Consider the following 20,879-nt stretch of genomic DNA (forward strand, 5'->3'; position numbering starts at 1 on the left):
GGTTTCAGCAATTCTGTAGGTGAAGTGTGAAGGAAGGACTTAATTTACGCAAAAATGACTTATGTAGTGCACTGGTAGAGCTATTGCACACCAATAGAGAAGTCTTGGGTTCAGGTCCCGGCCAAATACGCTGCTGGCGAAATCTTCTGGTTATTAAAAAACACTGATCGACCGTCTGCTGTTAGAATTTTTCGATTTTTCAGTCTCTCGCAAATTCGAGCTATTAGCACCTCGAATTTGTTGAATCTTATAAATGCTACCTACATAATGTATTTCTCGCAAATTTGCTGTTGATCAAAAATTTTGTTGATTGTCAATTGATGTCTCTATTTGTACTCTACATACATATATATGAACTGTTATTTTTGAAAAATTGTTAGTACTTACATATGTACAAAAATCAATCAAACCATGTGTCGCTTGGGGTTATTCTTATCATGGCACATATGATGTATGTTGTATGTATGTATGTAAGAAAAAAAATATGCTTAATCTTATTGGAAAGACACACAGTGAAGGAAGAGTGATGGTTTGGTTAACACTTGCGGCACTGTGATGGATAGCGAGTGACCAGTACTTTTCTATTTCTATTTCTCCAAATATACTGAGTGTTTATAATATAATATTTCATGAATTCCTCATCAAAACCGCTATGATTTGAATTATTTCATTACGAAATAAAAACAGTGATCAATATCAACAGAAATAATTATTTTCGTGGGAAGTCTCGCACGGTGCTCAACGGTTAGTGTGAGAATGATATCCGCCTTAGCTCTGCTTCAGTCGCTATTTTTTTCATTTCTTGCACTTATTTTATATTATTCGACATGTAATACATGATAAAATGTTTTCTATATCTAATCACAATAACTTTGCATTATTTTAACTTAAACACACATTTTTAACTGGACGCTTGGCGACCAGCACTGTGGATAGCGGATTTTTTTAGCACAGTAAAGCAAGTGCTAAAAAAACCATAAGATTAAGCTAGATTTTAAGAAATTACATTTTATGTATTTACATATTTTATTGGATATATTGGTTTAGTTCCATTTTTGGACGAATAAAATTAGATTACTATGCTATTGTGTACATATTTGAAAATCATTTTAGAATCTTTTGAGTCAGGTAGCAAATGATAAAGGAAGGTTAATGATTTATCTGAAGGTCAGAGTAGGTTTACTTAGAAATAGTAGGACTTTGTTTTGATGGGTAGGATAGATTAGGTTGGTTATAATATAAAAGAAGGATAATGATTTGGTTCGTAAGTCAGCTAAGGTTATGAATGATTAGATGTGAATTCAACAACAGGACAATTTGATGGGTAGATTAGGTTAAATTACTTTCTTGGACAATACTTCACTTGGTGCAGAATATTATAACATACAAACTACTATATGTTGTAGCTATTGTTATAAAGAGCTATAAAATCGAATAAATATCCGACTTTTATCAAGATTTGACCCTGAGACCTTTCAGGCATAAGCTGAAGGTATCCTTTACTACAAGTCCAAACATAATTTAAAAGCTTAACACAATAAATTATATGGTTTATACGATAAATAGCAAACTGTCTGAAAGATGCAATAAAGCGTTTTATAGACAACCATGAAAAGAGAAACTTTAACAATCACTGACTGCACATTAATTACGAAATTTATTCAGCCTGCAAACTTTCAATCTATTGTACAGCTCAACTTATACTGGATACGTGCGTATACAGCACAATATAATAATAGCACCTAAAAATGTCGTAACGATTATAAAACTGTCAAATGGAAACTAATTCTGAATAATTGAAATGAGCCCATTAGGACATATTTATAGGAAGATAGACTGACGGACATTACTCTCGAGAGAGGCGATATCTCAAACTACTACGTGACACGCTTAGATTAAAATATAATCTACGTACTGGAAAAAAATAAAAATAAAAACTTTTCTTACGAACAGACGTGTGCAACGTTGATATAAATTCCACGTGCTAACCCTTTCACAGTCAGCTGATTTATTTTTTGATTCGATTAGAAAAAGGCGTGACTCACTGAGAATGCGGTGGTGACTCACTTTTTTTTTAAATAAGCTATTGATTGTTATTCATATGCGTTATGAATTTTAATGTGGTCAACCTCATTGTCACTTTAAAATTGTGAACAGAATGGTACATAGATGAAGTTTGAGGAAAACTTGCAAAGGGTATAAGAACCGTATATATGCGGTGCAAACGATCGACAAGCGCCAGACAGACTGAACCACAGATTAACGACACGTGTACCTTATGCGTGCGCACTGCTCGCACTTACACTAAGCTAAATCTACCCGAAGTCCCGACATACCTACCCTGTATACGTTCTGTGCTTCTGTAACTTTAGTTTCGATTTTTGCCTTATTAAACTCGCCAGAAAGATAAAACTCAATTTTAATAATTACCATTTTAATAATTGCATCTGTGCACATCGAAAGGTTGCTCGTCATCTGATGTGCAATCTATCATTCGTGAAGTCTAGAATTGCGTTTAAAGCAGCCATCCAGTTAATCTGTGGTTGAGTCTGTCTGGCGCTTGTCGATCGTTTGCACCAAACCCGAGCCGTATGACCCTCACTGACGAAAAATTTCATTTTTTTTTTTGGTTTTGTAATAAACTAGTGTTGTGCCCGTTGATATTTCAACGGCTGGTTTTAGAATGGAATTAATATATGAACCACACATGAGGCTATTGTCGCTAGCGATTTCAGCATACACGGTCAATTTACGAAACCCAGGCCCAAATCTAGGGGGTGGAAAACTGGGCATTGGCCTAGGGTTGGTAGATTTGAGGGGCAGCAGAAATTGGCGTAAAGAAAAAATAAAATTAATGTAAACAAATTAAAAATTATGAAACACAAAGTGTCGCGTCGCACATTTTCAATTCTCTGGCAGGTACAATTTAAGACGCTGGGCTATCCTTCAATATATATATTCTTTCCACCCCTTATTTATTATTAACATCAAACATCAAATTTTATAGGTATTTTTAAAAAATGAGAATCTTATTTAAAATATTAGCATAGGAAAAGGAGTAAGGCATGGAGATACCATCTCGCCCAAATTATTCAATGCGGTACTTGAAGGAGTTTTCAGGAACTTGGAATGGTATAAGTAGGATCAAAAATCAACGGTCCCTGCTTGAGTCATCTTCGATTCGCAGACAATATAGGACGAAAGCACACAGCAGTGAACGGCACGTGTGCATGGCTCCTCGCTGTGGGAGGTCAACCTTTGCCCATATATGTACATGGTACACAGTCCCAATAAGAATAGTAATAGTGAATGTACTTTTGCATATGTACTTATATATGCGAAAAGATTCAGTTCAATCCAAAAGATAAAAAAAGAGCAGACCTATAGTTTACGTGTAGATACCAAAATGAATCATGAAATGATCAGTGAACGATACTGATTTCAAATCGTTCAAAATCTCGAGGTCGAATTTTCTCATGATCACAAAACTTCATTTGTTGTATTTCGTATTTTGATAAACTAAAAAAAATTAAACTTGTTCTTGAAAAATTTAAGTTATTAGGCAAATTCAGCAACATTCAAGTATTGTATATGTATGTGAGCAGGTAGGTGTTGCACAATCGAACGTTTCGACTTTTTTGTGGCCAAAAATACCACTTTAACGGATTGTGGGTGGGTCGTTTCTGAGAAAAGGGTTCCTCGATTTATCTTCTAACCTTTTGAGCGTTTTCGAATTCTTCAATTCGGCGAGAAGGAAAGGAAATGGCCGCGAGAGAACCAACCGGTTTGGTTCGCGAAAACGCGGTCACACTCCTTGACCGAAACTGCTGCGTTGCAAAAGAAGTGTTGTCTAGCGATATTTTTTTGAAACGGTTAGAATTTATACAAATAATATTTATTTTTCAGTATGCAAATGACCCGTCGTTCGTATAATTAACGCATCGACTGACCATTAACTTCAAATCATGCAATAGTTAAAATTTAGTGAATCTTTCAACAACAAATCTGACACGTATGACATTTCCCTTGACCCAACCAACTATAGTTATAATAGGTAGGAGGTATATATATTCGATCATGTTTTTTCAAGACGGGTCTATTTTAGGAATCATTTTTTTTCCACGTACATTCGTGCTAAGGCTGGCAAATTTCTAGTTACAGCTGGGGTTAGGGGATATGAACTTCCCCTTTACATATTTTAATTAAATTACCGCGGGGAAAAGAACAGTTGGAGTACACATGTCGCATTTTTATACTCACCTCAGTATTCGGGCTTGATTGTTTTTGTGACCAAAACAGGATACGTGTACGAATATTTTATGTTTAAATTGGCATTGGCTGTTATCTTATCTCGTTGCGACCATAAACGTCCGTTTTAACTCGCCATGTCTAATTGTAGTTCAAATAGTAATTGCTCGACAAACGTTTACTTGAAGTACATACGTTTATAAGTGTGGGAAAATTTTATTTTCAATTTTATATATGCTGTAAGATTCATTGAATTTATTTTTTAATATAAATACAAATTCAAATTTATTATGTAAAAGGGAAATAGTCTATAATGTAATATTTATATAATTAGAATTTCAAAATTAAAATTCATATAATGCCTCTAATTAATAACATTATTATAGGACAAACAAGGTTAAATTTAGTTTTGCATAATGGACCCAAATCTTATAAATGTTTATGTACAAAACAAAAGCAAACTTATAAAATGTGTTGTACAGAATGAAGTTGATGCCAACAAAATGTGAGTCATCGGGGTTAGATCTATTATGCAAAATTATATCAAATCACCGTTGTATATACTCTATTACTGTTACTAAAAATGAAAAAAAATAACTCTTCCAATGTAATCAATCCATTATCCAATTATTGTTATGCAATATGTGTATTACACAAATCTGAACGTTGTATTTCAGAGTGTTTTCTATTCGGTTTTAGTTTAGTGTTTTATCATGGAAAATATTGTAAACAAACACAGATATATAGATAGATAAACCGTGCAATCAAATCGTCCATTGTCATTGTTTGACATGGATTGTTGTTGTTAAGGCACAAATAAAATAATAAACAAACACTGAATATACACCGATTAAATACATCCATTGTATATAAAGCTACTATTCAAATCCACCTCTATCCAAAAAAAAAGCCTCAACAATCGATATAAGACTCACTTTCAAATGTTAAGCCCCATCGGATAATTAATCACAAAAATGTCAACACAACGGGTATTCAATATATAAATGAAAAACGGTGTTTTACTCGTTTAGTCACTTTATTCATTTTTCATTTTAACTTAATTATATATATATTATATAATATATAATATAAATATTCAATATCAGTATAAAATAATTCTTTGCAAATTTTTCTCATATATGTACGTACATAATTATCATTTTATATACTATATTATATCATGTACTCATATATATATATAATAAGAAACACACAAAATGCACATCCGATACATATACGCGTCGAGGAATATGGAAAAATATATATAATATATATATATATATATTACTATTTTTAATTATAAATTCTCTTTACACATTGTGTCAGGACAAAAATGCCTCGTAAAAATATACAACGCTCACTTCAGGCACTGTTACAGGCCACGAAAGGACTATCTAACAGATCTCTATATTTTTTCAATTTAAATCTACAAATATATAATATAGATTCGACAAGATATATACATATATTTAAAAGAAGGATTAAAAAGCGAAAAAAACACTGCACATCCGTGAGCGTACAAAAATATTGCTTTTACTTGTACATCAAACACACTATCCCCACATATAAAGGTACAAATGTCACAAAAATTGCAGCAAACTTGACACAAATCGAATATTAATCTAAATTTCGACCCACACACACATACACTCCAGCCGTATATACCGTAAGCTACATTTATCCCTCGGCTAACATAACATGTGTCGGGTAAATATGCAATTGTACGTCAAGAAACAAAATGGCACACCTACAAGCGGTCGGCTCGTACCAAACATCGGCAAGTACACTACAAAAACACACAAATTATTTAATTTTAAGCGTCGATTGATTCTCAAAAAGGCACATCTGTTCAAAGAGGAGGTATTTATATTATAATCGATCGATTATTGATAGATCTACACATATAATGAATAAACTTTTAGGCGTGTGACAAGTGTACAATTTCAAAACAGTTAGAGTTCATGAGCATGTATGTAAGTAATGTATACTGAATAAAAAAAAATAAAAGAAAGCGATTTGATTTTCTTTTTATATATACATATATATATATAAAATAAATATATACAAAAATATGTATTACAAAATTACAAATTGTACAATATGTAAAATAATAATAATATAATTAAAAATACAAACGCTCTTATATAAAAAAAAAAGTTAAAAACAATATTTAAAGTATCTATAATGTATACAATACATACAAAATAACATTATGATCACATGTGCTTTTTCATTACATTTAAATATATATAATATATATATTTGTTAATTTAATAATTATTATTATTATATATTATATAAAACTCTCATCGTCGATATCATCCACACATTTTGTATTCGATCACACCACGTGACAAACATACACACATACAAACAAACAAACAAACATAAAGGAAAATTATTGGCATGTACATTGGTAAAATTTACATCCGTCGTTTTTAATATTATCCATATATTACATATATATAAAAATCCATTTTTCTTCAAATTACTAATCGACTGGAATAAATACGATATAATTTGTACGTAAGAGGCTAATAAAAAAATAAGCTACATATTCTTCGCTTGGCGACAATCGTTTTTCTTAAAAACTTTACAATGACGGACACGAAAACGGTGCAAAATGTTGCCCAATTGGAATATTCCGATTCCGGGGCCCCGTTCCCAATGACCCGGGGCGTTTTTACATCAACCCGGGTTTGTTTTCAACAACCCGGAGTATTCCAAAATGCCCGGGGTGAGGAGATTTTGCACGTAAACAATAATGTTTTTTTTTTTTTCATTTTAAAACAAACCCACAGCTGACTAAGGCAACGTTGCTAAGGCGTACATTTACAAATACATAAGAGCCGGAGCGAAATGGATTTTTACGTACATATACAAAACCGTCGTACGGTCGGTTCGGTTGATTTTGATCTGGCGTCTACTACGCTAGACGGACCGGGTCAATCCGTTGACTAGACACTTACATGTAACTTTAAGATCTCGTGACCCGACCCGTCTACCCCCCACAATCCTCAGGGGGGGGGGATGGTTATATTAATACAAAAATAAATTAATGGAGGCAGGGTTTGCTCCGTACGGGCGAAATGGCACACGGGGGTATTCGAGTGTGTCCTCAATACGTCTCTTGCATGATCTGACAGCCGCTGTGCACGTGCTCCATCACCTGCTCCTTGAGCATGCAAACGTGCTCCTTCAGCCGGAGTACCACCGAGCTCAATTCTGTGTTCTCGCCTTTGAGCAGTTTGACTTTGTCCTCCAGCCGGGATATGCGCTCCAGTTTGCGCCGACGGCACTTGGAAGCGGCCAGTCTGTTTCTCTGCCGCTTCCTCTCCAGTTTGATCTTCTCCTGGCACTCCATGTCGATGGGGGAGAGGGGTGGAGACGAGCCAATGCTGGGCACTGTCTGGGGCTCGTCCTTCACTATGATCTGCTCGCTGGCGAACGAGGCTCCGAGCGGGTAGGGCTGCGACGGAGGCAGGTGGTCCAGGTTGGTGTAGGTCGGGGCTTGCAGCTGATGCTGGTTCTGGTGCTGGTTCTGATGATGAGCCAACAGCTCGTGAGGAGCTAGCGGGCCTTGAGAGGAGTCGCTGTGGTGCAACTCGTTGAGGGCATCCACGAACCCGCGGGCGTATTGCTCCTGCTCTTCGGTGGGGGCGGCAGGGAACAGCATTTGGGAGTTGTTGTTGGGCGTGGGGGTGGCCAGGGATCCCTGGGCTATGATGAGTTTCTCCAGCTCGGGAGAGGCCAGCTTGAGCATGTGCAGGTCGGGCGAGGAGAGGACGGGGGCGGCCGAAGTGCGGGCTCGCTTCAAGGCCGGCTGGTGCAGGTCGAGGGTGAGCGACCTCTTCAGGTTGGAGTTGCCTCCCAGCGGGTGGAATTGCTCGTCGTAGAACGTCGTCTCCATCTTGAGGGGTGCGAAGTTTCGGACCATCTAGAGCGACACTAGCGCACGACCACTCGCGCACGACCGCACCGAACGCAGAACTATCGCGCGCGACAATCGCAGCACGTCTGACGCTTCCACACTCGTAACACACTTTATATCCCGTGACTCACGACCACTATTTTCGCCAGTGAGCTCACTTTGCTGCGCGCTCATTGGCGCCAAGTGACGACATCATCGCCGCCGATTGGTCCGTTTGTAGCGGCGTAGGGGGGGCGATGGGAGGGGCTCTAGCGATATGGTGAATTATTATACGGTCGGCGCGCCGAATGGACCCGACCGCCGCCGTGGATTTTACTCGCGTTTTTCGTATTCGTTTACGATTTTGATATATATTTAATTTTTGTATGTATGTACTTCGTATCGGAATGGAGGGTGTGCGCGAAATGCAGCCGAGACGTGCCCGTGCGGGATTTATTTAAGCGTCGGATTCGCTCGGGCCGGTGTAAATATTTACTTTTCGAGTGGCGCGGAGTGGCTCCCACTCTTCGACCGTGTGGCAATGTCGCCGATTTGATACTGTCGAAAGTAATATCTTGGAAGCGACTTGCCCACTTTCAAATTTTAATTTTCAACGCGACGGTCACGGTCGTCCAAGTGTGCGTTTGAACCGATCTCACAGCCCGCCTTTTCTACTTTTCTTCCTGCCGCCGTTTCAATATCGGAATGGTCGTAACGTTCGAAAAATAAACCAACGTCTGATAAATTCATCTAGTGTAATAAAATTATAAAATCATCCCTTTTATTTTTTTTAAATTCAGGTGATATTCAGGTAGCGTGTATATTTGCACCAAGTGATTATTGGCTGGTTAGACTTGAATATTTGTGAGTTCAAGTCAATTGTTTCTTATCAGATTTTTCCAAGTTTATCTGATCATTGTTGAAACGGTTCCTCAAACTTGGCAAAAAAATCATCCTACCCACTGTCACAAATCTTCTGTATTTAATCTAAGTACAATTTGTAGAAATTATGTACAAATCTAAAATCCATAGATGTCTCATTGAATTAATTCGTTAATTAATTGTTATGTCGTGTTCTTCAGCTTCTCGAAATACAGTGATTTATATAATAAAAATGCTGCATTGTTTGTAATTGTGTGATTAGTGCAATACGCTTTTAATTGTTGTCAACTTTGTAGAAACCCCTTTTTACATATTACATACCTCCTTTACGTTTCACTTACGATTACATTCAGGAAAAAGTTTGCCTCTTATCCGATCGTTTTCATACTTTGCCATATTGCTCATTTTGGTCATCAATATAAGTAAATGGATCCTCCGCCATTACGATGGTGCAAAAATATCGTGTAAGACGCGTTTGAAATTTGCCCGGCGAGATAGTTGGTGACGTTTTTATATTGAACGTATATTGTATATTGGATTCGCCCAAACGACTATCCCACGTCTAGTTATGTTGTTACAAATAGTGGTAGGTTGGCATGACTTATTCAATAAATATGAGAATATATTATGATATTAAATACTAGTTGTTTTACCCGGCTTCACTCAGTATTTGTAATATAAACAGCGTAAATATGGCGAATCTAATAGTAAATATTCAACCAATTGAATTGTCGTCATAGAAACTTTGTTTTGTTTACGAAGTTCCCAACCAAAGATACTGACATACATACAAAGTCTCTTTCGAAATTATATATTAGATTGAGCAATTACTGCTTCTATCAAGTTTTACAAATTTTACTAATAGCAAATATATTCAATTAGTGATGGAATATGTTGTAAGGGTTGCAAATAAACTAAAACTTACTTCATTTCATTAATATATGCGCTCTTCTGAGTTTGAAAACTAAATCCTATTTCATTAAAGTATATTTCAAATTAAAATATTTTGAATGATAAATAAACTTATTTGTTAATATTCCGATCATGGAAAAACTGATTCTTAGCCCACAAACTCTACCTTGTAAGATACAAAAAAAAACCATTGGCGAATTTAAATTTGTATCCCAGGTAAAGCCAAGCTTTCGAAGCTTGACTTAACTAATTTACAGTATTAATTTTATTATTTATGCAACTTTTTAAATTTATATACGAAAATGATGTAATCAAACAATCCCTTGTATTAAAATAAATTAAGCATACTGGAAAATAATTCAATTTTTCTACTTTCACCGATAAGATAAGAATTTCATTATCGTTTCTCATCCCACATATGTACAATATAAAAATTTCAATTGAAAATATAAAAAACAAAAACAACATTCTTCAAATTTGCATAATTAATTGTATTAAAAAATATATGTATATATATAAAAATAATCATACAATCGTCACATACGGAAAAAAATACAGATAAAATTATTTCACCGACACTGATACGATTCGCACGTCATCATACGGCTTATCGGTTTTAGGATTCGTCTTTATATTGCTGATATTTTGAACGACTTCCATTCCTTTAACCACTCGACCGAACACGGTGTGTTTGTTATCTAACCACGGCTGGAAACAAACAATAAGCGGATTACGAACCAGAATTTTAATATTATATCACATTCATTCTTGGTAATTCGTCATTTTCAATTTACCGTAGGAGCGAGCGTTATGAAAAATTGACTTCCGTTCGAATTGGCTCCCGCGTTCGCCATGCTCAGAGTGTACGGCCTATCATGTTTTAGACCGGGCTTGAATTCGTCCTCGAACTCACCGCCCCAAATGCTCTCTCCACCAGTACCAGTTCCTAAAATATAATAAAATACAATCTACAACGTCCAAACAAGTCAATACACATACATTGGTAAGTATGAAACAACCTGTTGGATCGCCCGTTTGAACCATGAATCCTTTAATAACCCGATGAAAAATGTGGCCATTGTAGTAACCGTTCCTGCTGTGGACGCAAAAGTTCTCTACGGTCTTTGGAACTTCTTTACCGAAGAGTCTGATGTGTATGTCTCCCAACTCTGTGTGTAATACTGCCTTGTCGTATAATCTTTGAACACCTAAAACATTTTAAATAGTAAAAATTAATTCCAACCAATTAAAAAATATGCTTCTCTTTATATAATGGTGTAAGTTCAAACATTTTCCTTTTTATTTATTTATTTGTACTTTGTAAGCGAAAAATTTGCTGATAATATTAAATTTGACTGTACAATTCCAATGTATTGAATATAATACATAAGCTGAACTGAATTTTAGACTGTGTACTTTTGCTAATGTAATACATGTAGAAAAGATGTTTGAATGTGCCTAGTGTGTATGGGCGGTGTGTTTGTGTACTATTTAGCGTGTAACCGTATATGGGGCACCTGCCCTTTGGTAAGCCTGAAGTTTAGACATATAATAAAGAAAATTTGGAATCCCTCACATCCTGATCCTATATACATTATTGATAAATTTTCAATAATATAAGTATAGAACTAAAATTTTGACCTTTTGGGATGGAACACGTCGCCAATGGGCCGTATTGGTAACATATTATATAAAGGCTAGCAGAAATATAATGACGTTCTCTTCTTTCACTATCAACCTAAACATGTCCTTAGTATATGCACTATTATTTTTTTTAATTAGTTAGGAAGAATTTTGGTCCTTGCCGTTCATACAAAATATTCAGCGTTTTGGCTATTGTCAACTCCTTAGAAAACCCGTATTTTTAGCACTGTTGAAATGTATATTATTATTTGGGATTGCCCTAATGACTATCTGTAGTCTACTTATATACTTAGGGCAGTGGGTCATTAGGGCAATGACAAATAAAAATACACGTTCCAACAATGCTGAAAGCAAAAGTGCAGAAAAAAAGCTTTTCTACCAAGTTAACAATACCCATAGTGCCCTAATCACCTTCCACTGTCTATTTATACACGTATAATGGTAAGAACACACTCAAAAGTGCGGCAAGGGACGCGTAGGTGGACTTCAGTATTGTTATTTGGGATTGCCGTAATGACTATCCAGTCTACTTTTATAAATAAATAGGGCGGATGGTCAATACAGCAATGGAAAATAACAACACAAGTCCCACTCTAAAGTGCGGCACGGGACTGGTAGGTGATAGGCGTATCTTCTTGTCATTGCTTATTATTTCGACAAGTTTCTCCTACATTTCTTCAAATATGGAAATCACTGCTGTCGATCACTGTCAATACAAGGATAAAATATTACGGAAAACACTCCAGGGGATGAAGTTTGCGAAGGGTCTCGGCGGTACAGATTTGACTTAGGGCGAAAACACACTGAGTGGTACGTGTTTTTTTTAGATACTTTCAAACATGCGAAAGAAACGCAGCACCCCTAGCCCATATACGTGGTACACGGTCCCAAAAATCACCCCCTGGAGTGTTTTCGGTGATATTTTATCCTTGCTTGACAGTGATCGATAAAGGTGAATCTCATATTTGAAGAAATGTAGGAGAAAAAATCCGGTTGCATACACGTGCGACCTCCTAAACATATGCATTCTGCACGTGAAACTACACCCGAATTCGGTTTGGGGAACACCCACTGTTTACGTGATTTTCCATACCACTCAGTGTGTTTTCGCTCTTCGCAACGTTTTTGTACAAATATGTAAATACAAATCAAAATCAAAACATCACTTCAATTAGAATATTTACAAATTATGAAAATAATAGAAAATTTCAACTAGTCTCTATATTCCGGGTCTATTACATTCAATTTAAATATTAAAAAAAAAAAGACGTTCAATATAAATTGCTCAATACTATTTTAAAACGTACTCTAGAAAAAATTAGTGCAAAATTTATTATTAGAAATGCACACAACAATAGAAGCGTGTCGCATATCAACATTATGCAACGTTACACCGACCGACACACAAACACAAACATTCGTCATACGTCTAACCTAAAAAATGCAAAAGTAAACGCCGAATGTGTTCATCGTTCATTCCACAACATTGTGCGCAAACATCGATTACAAACACATTCGAAATACATTTCCTATCGTCTTCGAGCTCTTCCAAAGTCACATCGAAGGTTCCGAGCGGGGCTTTCCTACGCCAACAGCACTTCCACATATTAATCCAAAGCAACTCTTACAAACACCGCATTACTATCGTTGAAATTACGGCGAGAGCGGAACATTCATACGGGTCGAGCGCAACTGAAACTATTTTGATTCCGAGAAACGAGCGGTGCAAAATGCAAAAACTTCACCACACACTCGCATCCGAGAGACACTGAAAATTGGCACGGCAGTGGTGCAACGATGCCAAATTAACAAACGGTGCAAAAACGAACAAATACACCTACACATTGTGATTGTATTGCAGTGTTGATTTTAAATGAGCGTGCGGCAAATTAGCATTATATTATGGCTGCCTATGATAATTGTATTTATCGTCCGTGCAAGAAAATACTTGTCTATTGCAATTGCATTTTTTTGTACGGAATACTTACCAAGTTATTTAAAAGTGGTTTTTCCCTAATGGATCTAATTTTTTTTTCAATATAAAAGAAAACCTACATAATTGATTTAATTCCATCCTGATGAGGAAAACAAGATGTTATAATACCTTGTCCTTCTGTCGCTGAAATGATGTCTTCCTTTGACGGCTTTTCGTTGAAAATATCTCGGTCGGAATCTTGGCTTTGGATGTCGTCCGGACCTCGTCTTGAAAACATGTAAAATCGATTTTTCTTGAATGCGGTGCAGAAAAGAGTCGGATCTGGAGTTATCGCAGCCAATGCTGGATTTTCAGACGCTTCCATTTCTAGTGTGACTGCGTTTTTCGATTTTTGTCCACAACCCTATAAGTATGTTTGTTTTAAATTATAAATTGGCTTTGACGATACCTCAATACAGTGCTTCCTGATTTTTTTTCCCTTTTAAGATCCCAAACCACTCACCAGAAGGTAAAATAAAAACCGTACAGAAAAGTATATGACAATAGTTTGACAAAAAGTAGGAAGCAAACAATACAATTCCCAGAAAATTGGCGGTAAAGTACCGTTAATTCAGGATTCTGCAAAAGCTAGAGTGGGAAATCTTTCCTTACAGGTGCTCAGAAATGATAATAATCGGATAACAGCCTTCACAACTATTTATATTGTAAGCCGGAAAGTGATTTCTCAAACATTAGCCATAGCGTAGAGCACAGGTAGAGCTATTGCATACTAGTAGAGGTTGTGGGTTAAAGTCCCAGCCTAATACGCTGCTGGCGAGATCTTGTAGTTATTAATTCCTTGAATACTGACCAACGCCGATTGGCGTTTTGCCAACAAGGCTATGAGCCTGAAATACGCCGATAGGCGTAGTTTTCTGAGAATGTAAAAAATAACCAAGAATACTACCCCCTAAGCCTTTCCAGGTACCATTGAAAAAAAAATGCATTGAACATGGATCATGTAATCCATTTCAATGTTTATGAAGACTGATTTACACCGGAATTTCTGAATTTATAACCATAGCAGAATTTCTCGATGGAAATCCCTAACTGCCGAGTATTTTAGATTGTGGTTTGGCATTTAGATTGTGAGCATTACATTTTAACAACAATGAAGAAGATGGAACTAGTTTTGGAAAAATACATTCATTAATAGACTTCTTTTGTTTATTTTATATTGTTGCAAGATATATTAGAGTCTAAACACACCTTTACAAAACTCGAAATCCTCGGAGGTTGTTATCTAGGGTTTGTTAGGATTAGCTACAATTTTTATACCTATTTTCTATTGGATTTCTAAATAATTCTAGTTGGAAATTTTCAGCGTGGCGGGCTTTCAACAGAAAAGACGTCAGCACTCAAAGCGTTAAAAAAAAAACACTGATCCACCGTCTCCTGTTAGAATTTTCCAATTTTTATAGCTTAATTACTGTGACTGATACAAATAATCGGTATCCTCCCCCTCAGTTTATCGCAAATTCTAGTTATTAGTATCTCAAATTTGTTGAATCTTATAAATATGCTACCTACATAATGTATTTCGCGCAAATTTGCTGTGTATCAAAGAATTTGTTGATAATCCATAGATGTATTGTATTCTAAGCACGGTGTTTTGAAAAATTGTAAGTACTCATGTACAAAAATAATCTAACCATATGCGTCGCCTTGGATTAATACCTGTCATGGCACATATGATGTATGTATGTATGTAATAAAAAAAACTTTAAATACATAAATAAAAACTATGTTCAAATGCTTACTGGGTGTTGCATTAGACTTTTCGCTGTCAAAACGCCAAGTATTTAAATAGAGAAATTCTATGGAAACCACATTACAACAATTCCCGTTTCCACTACTTTTAAAAATATTGTAACCCAGGTTAAGCACACAAATATACATAGAGGACTGAACAAGCGATTGAGACTACTTAAACTTTTGCCTAATAGTTTGTGCATAAACAAACTACATAGTTCGTTTGTCAATTTGTTCTTTTGTGTACACTATAACGTTCGTTTGTCAATTTGTTCTTTTGTGTACACTATAACTGGCCAGATTGGTTCATGTACATATGAACAAACTAGAATGTTTTTTTGAACAAACGAAATGTACACTTGGACTGTAACATATATACTCGGAGAGGTGGCATATTTTGCAAAATATCTTAAGTTTGGTTATATTAGGATTATATAAATTCTAATACAGAGGACATATTGTAACGTGGGAGCATGGGAGTGTGTCCACTGTCTAAGTGAATTCGTCGGTGAATAATACACCCCGGATTAGGCAAACAGGACTTACTAAGTGCCGGAACAAGGGATACGCTGGAATTCTCACAGACCTGGGTGAGTGCGTGCGTAAACAATAGACTCGCCAGGGTAAACCTTAAAGTTCCAAGACAATAGACACATTAATGGATCGGGGGAGCAATGCTGTGAAACTTGTCCTTTAAAAAGGAGGTACACACGGTAGATCAGATTTATCTGGAATAAGCGGTGATTCGGTGAGCGGTGAATAAATGCTGTGAAACGACTTTGGCCTTTCATTTGGATCCTGAACCCACCCCTACGCAACAATATAAATTATTATATCGTTTACCTGAGTATCGGAAGCACCGTATCAATGGAATAAATTTATTATTATGATATTCACCTGGAAAAGTGCAAGATGTAATGGCCTGAGATTTTCAGGTTTTCCAATCATTTTCACACATCTGTTCGTAACTAAATTGACTATTTTTACTCCTAGCATAGTTGAATATAGTATGAAATTTCCACTTTCGTCAAATACAATGTTTGCTAAATGCATGGCGTCTGATTTTTCCAAATCCCTCTCTGACGCCATTCTAAAATATTTATATGTGTAAAGCATTTTGAATTATAATAAATTGTTGATATATTATACTGTGAATATTGTATACCTTCTACCGAACTCCATGTTTGGCAATTGTTGAGTTTGATGTTGAAGTTCGGTGAACCTTTGAAGAGCCTCGTCGAATACTCGAGAAAGTTTTCCAGTGACGAAATTGAACACCCTAACTTTTCTATCGATGGAAAGCGCCGTCATTTTCTTCCCATCGGGTGAAAAGGCAAGTCCGGTCGGAAACGTTTTACATTTTGCAAACTCAAACAAGTCCGTATCTAACTTCGAATCGAAATCTACATTTTTAGGAAATTCGTATTCGTGTTTTGGACCTGTCCAATATTCAAGAATACCAGCTTTGTCTACAGAAACGCACGCTTCAAAAGCTATATTGTATTTGATGACTGCTACCGGCTGCCGATGAAGCGATTCGAAGATATGGAGCGGTTCATTTGAACTCTGAATTCCATCGAATATATATATTTTGTTCGTGTTTGCTTCAGATCTGTAATTGATAAAGCCATTGGTTAAATGAATTATATTTATACTACAAGTTCAACCGTATTAAAATAATGAATTACATTGCTAAGGCGTTTATAGCATCACCAGCGGAATGGATCCATTCTGCGCAGTATGGTTCGAAACTAATTTTAATCATGTTGATCATATCTGCAACGAGAATAATGAATAAGAAATCAATTAATTCAGAAGATATAATGATTTATTAATGTAAAATACTTACCAAAGTTTATGACGTCATATATTTTGATTGATTTATCATTTGCAGCCGTACAAAGGTACGTTCCGTTACAATTCGAGGCAATTGCAGTAACATTTCCAAGGTGACTACGAAAATGTTTGACAAATTCTACACCTTCCTCTATTTTCTTCCAGAATTTTAAGTGACCATCGCAACTAGCCGTAACGACAAAGTCGGTCTTGGTGACGATTACGTGTGTAATGATATCTCTGTGCATGTAACTTCTTTCGTACGACTCGGACGATGGTAAATTATCCAAATATAAGGATTCATATTCAAGAACTGTGATGTAAATTTAATAGAATATAATGAACAGTGGTTCGAACGTATATGTATGTGTAACGTTTTTAGGTTATATTAAAAGTGTGAATGAAAAACCTTTGCGCTTTTTGGCAGGGGGTGGTGCGGGGTCGGGGGGCGCTTCGGGAACCGTAGAAAGGGGCAGAGGACCCACACAGCCTTCGGGGTCAGACTCGCTGCCCGAAGACATAGCCCTATACGACGACAAACGAAGCTTCAAAACATGACAGACGGCTGACAGTAGGGCCAACTAACATATTAAGCGATAGTGTTAGTGTCAGAGTTGCCATTAAAGAATTTCACTATTTGTAAACAAAAAATACAAAATATTTAAAAAAAAAACCGTTGTCGCATATACACTTACATACACACATACTGGCTATGGGAACGTTCTCCCTAATAAGATCATTCCATAAAGACAATAATCTTTGTTATAAAAATATTGTCATATTCGAATTCAATGGGTTGAACTTAGTAAAGATTGATTAGTCTCCGCTCCGGTAACTAAAAAATGTGATTTTTTGTTGTTCAGTATTATCAAAAATTTTAGAAAACATCAGAGAATCACGGATGCACATTTAAAAAAAATATTTCAATGTTTATAAACAGGACTATCACAAGCAAGTCGTTGTTCGTTTGCACCTTACATTTTAATTTACATATTTATATAATGGTTCGGTGACTGATAATCCAATCACTTTATATAAAATCACATATTGTTCATCAAAGAATTAAGTCATTTGGCAGGTGCATTTGTCCCTGAAAAATAGACAGTATTCGATTTATTTGCCGATATTTTTACAGGAAACATCACTTTCGCTTATACTGAGTAAGCACCAGAGATGTAGTGCCAAAAAAAAGTGCCGGAACACTAAATTTACTTATTTTAACCCCCCTCCCCCACACTCAAATTATTTTCATTGAATTTTATAAATTAGCTAATAATTATTTTTTAAATCTGTTTGTGTCTATGTCAGCGGTTTCCAAACTTTATGCTACTACGCCTCCCTAAAAATTTTTTTTCCGCGCCTCTTTACCTTTTATTTTTTAATAGTTATAATAATATAGACACGTTTTAAATAATAAACCTTTATTTAAAAAAAAATACTGAACACTACAATAGACAGAATAATAAAAAGGTTTTGCTATAACATAAATTTATACGAACATCTATATTTATTTTTATATTAAATTACTAATTAAACTACTTCTAACACCTCAAAATTTAGTGCGAAGGATGTTGTTGTTTATTGGCACAAAGTTTAACAAATCTTGGGGGGCAATATGGAGAGTGCCACTTGTAACTCCTTTTCGACTATTAACCTGGCTCGATATTTGGTTTTCATTGCAGCTAGTGCCGAAAAGCCCGTTTCGAATAAATAAGACGTTACAAACGGTAAAATCACTTGCATTGCTTTGCAATACAAAGATTCATACTATCCACTAAGATTCATCCAAAATTTAATAATGGTTTAATTTTGAAACCTTTGTTTTAGTGAGCTATCGCATGATAATTCTATCAATTTTTATTTTTCGATGGTTCTCAGCTCGAATTCGTCTTCTTCATTGTAGTTAAATGGATTCTGTATCCACAAAAATTTTGAGAAATCAATCTTTGAAATAATTGGAAAAATGCAGCACTAAACCATCCAAGTGGTCAATAAAAAGATTTTTACTTGCTTCAATATTGACTGTGGCCCAGAAATCTTTGGAAAGTGAAAACATATCCAACTCATTTTTTTGTAAATTTGATTTCCATAACTTCAACTTTTTAATGAAAGCTTTTACTTTGTCTTTTTGAACAAGTGGATGTATTTGTGATCCCTGCATTGCTTTATTTAAACCGCTCAATTTTCCAAAAATTTCAACCAAATTGGCAAGTTCATGTCTCTTCATGTTGGTTTTCTTCGAGAAAGGTTGCTAATTAAATGTGTATATAAAAATAAAAATAAACATTCATGCATTGAATTTGTACTGTTAAGCTACGATATGAAGTTTTATTTATTTGTAGATATTATGGTATGAAAATTATTTTTTTATTAAAAAGTTTTGGCGCCTCCCCTGGCAATAGTCCGCGCCTCCGCAGGGAGGCGCGCCTCCCAGTTTGGAAACCGCTGGTCTATGTGTAACATTTAATTTTTGTATTATTTGCATATACAACATGTGTTTTTTTCGTATTATTATTATATGGAGTAGTTATAAAGAAACAACAATATTTTTATTATATGTATATGTTACACCGAATCCACGAAATTGTCTATTACAAGCATTCGGCAAGAGAATTGCCGAATGCGTGAAAAATGCAAGCACGTTGCCCGGTTCACAGATTCCGTAAATTCTTTGCCGAATGCGTGAACTGGACAGCGTGTTATATTATAACCAAGTGTCAAAGTGACAGCTGAATAAGGATGTTTAATTTAGTTTAATTTACATATTATTATGTATAATATGACTACATACATATGTTTCACTGTTAAAATATTGATCAAAATGTATAAAAATGGCATTAATTTATGTATAAGTCATATGAGATGATCGAAATATAGGTATGTAGTCATATTATACATAAAAATATGTAAATTAAACTAAATTAAACATCCTCATTCAGCTGTCACTTTGACACTTGTCCACGCTGTCCAGTTCTAAAAAACAGCACCGGAGCGCTGCTGTCTATTTGCCGACTCCATGCTTTGAGCAGACAAATTCTTGCCGAATACACGCATTCGCCAAAAAATTTGCCAAATCCGTGAACTGGGCAACATGCTTGCATTTTTCACGCATTCGGCAATTCTCTTGCCGAATGCGTGTAATAGACAATTTCACGGATTCGGTGTAACATATACATACTTTATTTCTGAGAAATTTTCAAATTTCAAATTCATTCAAATTCATATTTTTTATTATGTAAAATTAGTCAAAAAGGCGAAATTTTTTTTTCCAAATATTTATTCAAACTGTATCACCAAAAAACTATCGATTTATTTAATTTCTACCGACTGTCTTTTTTTTCTTTGGTTCATTTTTCAATATTTGCACAAGAAACGATTATATAAATAATGGATAATTCATTCATGGCTAAATTTTAATTTCTTTAATTTAATAATTTTAAATATTAAATTTTAAACTTAAATACGAATTTCGAAATAAAAGTACGATTTTGTATGAAATTCAGTATTTAGACCAAAATTGTGAATTTAGAAAATTTAGAAAAGGAACGGAGTGCTCTCCGGCTTAGAAAAAAGTGCCGGGTCGTCGCTCCGGCCCCACTACACCACTGGTTAGCACGATGCGTGTAGCTTGTACCGATTAGCGTGGCAACGGGCGATCCAACCAGTTTTGGACGCTGACATTCGACTCGAGCACACTCGGTACTGCTGCTTATGATTTTG

General features: G+C 35.5%; 2 protein-coding genes across 2 annotated transcripts; both read right to left on the reverse strand.

Annotated features, from left to right (window-relative positions):
- Positions 1-6,565: 6,565 nt before the first annotated feature.
- Jra (Jun-related antigen) lies at positions 6,566-8,987 on the reverse strand. Its single transcript, XM_077438572.1, has one exon. It carries the CDS (start codon positions 8,183-8,185, stop codon positions 7,367-7,369), a length of 819 nt encoding a protein of 272 aa, XP_077294698.1. The 5' UTR covers positions 8,186-8,987; the 3' UTR covers positions 6,566-7,366.
- Positions 8,988-10,425: 1,438 nt separating this feature from the next.
- On the reverse strand, positions 10,426-17,766 carry LOC143917153 (peptidylprolyl isomerase domain and WD repeat-containing protein 1). The gene is made up of 9 exons (XM_077438568.1): positions 17,569-17,766; positions 17,173-17,472; positions 17,012-17,099; positions 16,489-16,935; positions 16,221-16,413; positions 13,701-13,935; positions 10,972-11,160; positions 10,747-10,898; positions 10,426-10,660 (listed from the first exon to the last, which is right to left on the reverse strand). Exons 1-9 carry the CDS (start codon positions 17,678-17,680, stop codon positions 10,517-10,519), a joined length of 1,860 nt encoding a protein of 619 aa, XP_077294694.1. The 5' UTR covers positions 17,681-17,766; the 3' UTR covers positions 10,426-10,516.
- Positions 17,767-20,879: the final 3,113 nt, after the last annotated feature.

The sequence above is a fragment of the Arctopsyche grandis genome, chromosome 9 (assembly GCF_051622035.1).
Source record: "Arctopsyche grandis isolate Sample6627 chromosome 9, ASM5162203v2, whole genome shotgun sequence".
Lineage (NCBI taxonomy): Eukaryota > Metazoa > Arthropoda > Insecta > Trichoptera > Hydropsychidae > Arctopsyche > Arctopsyche grandis.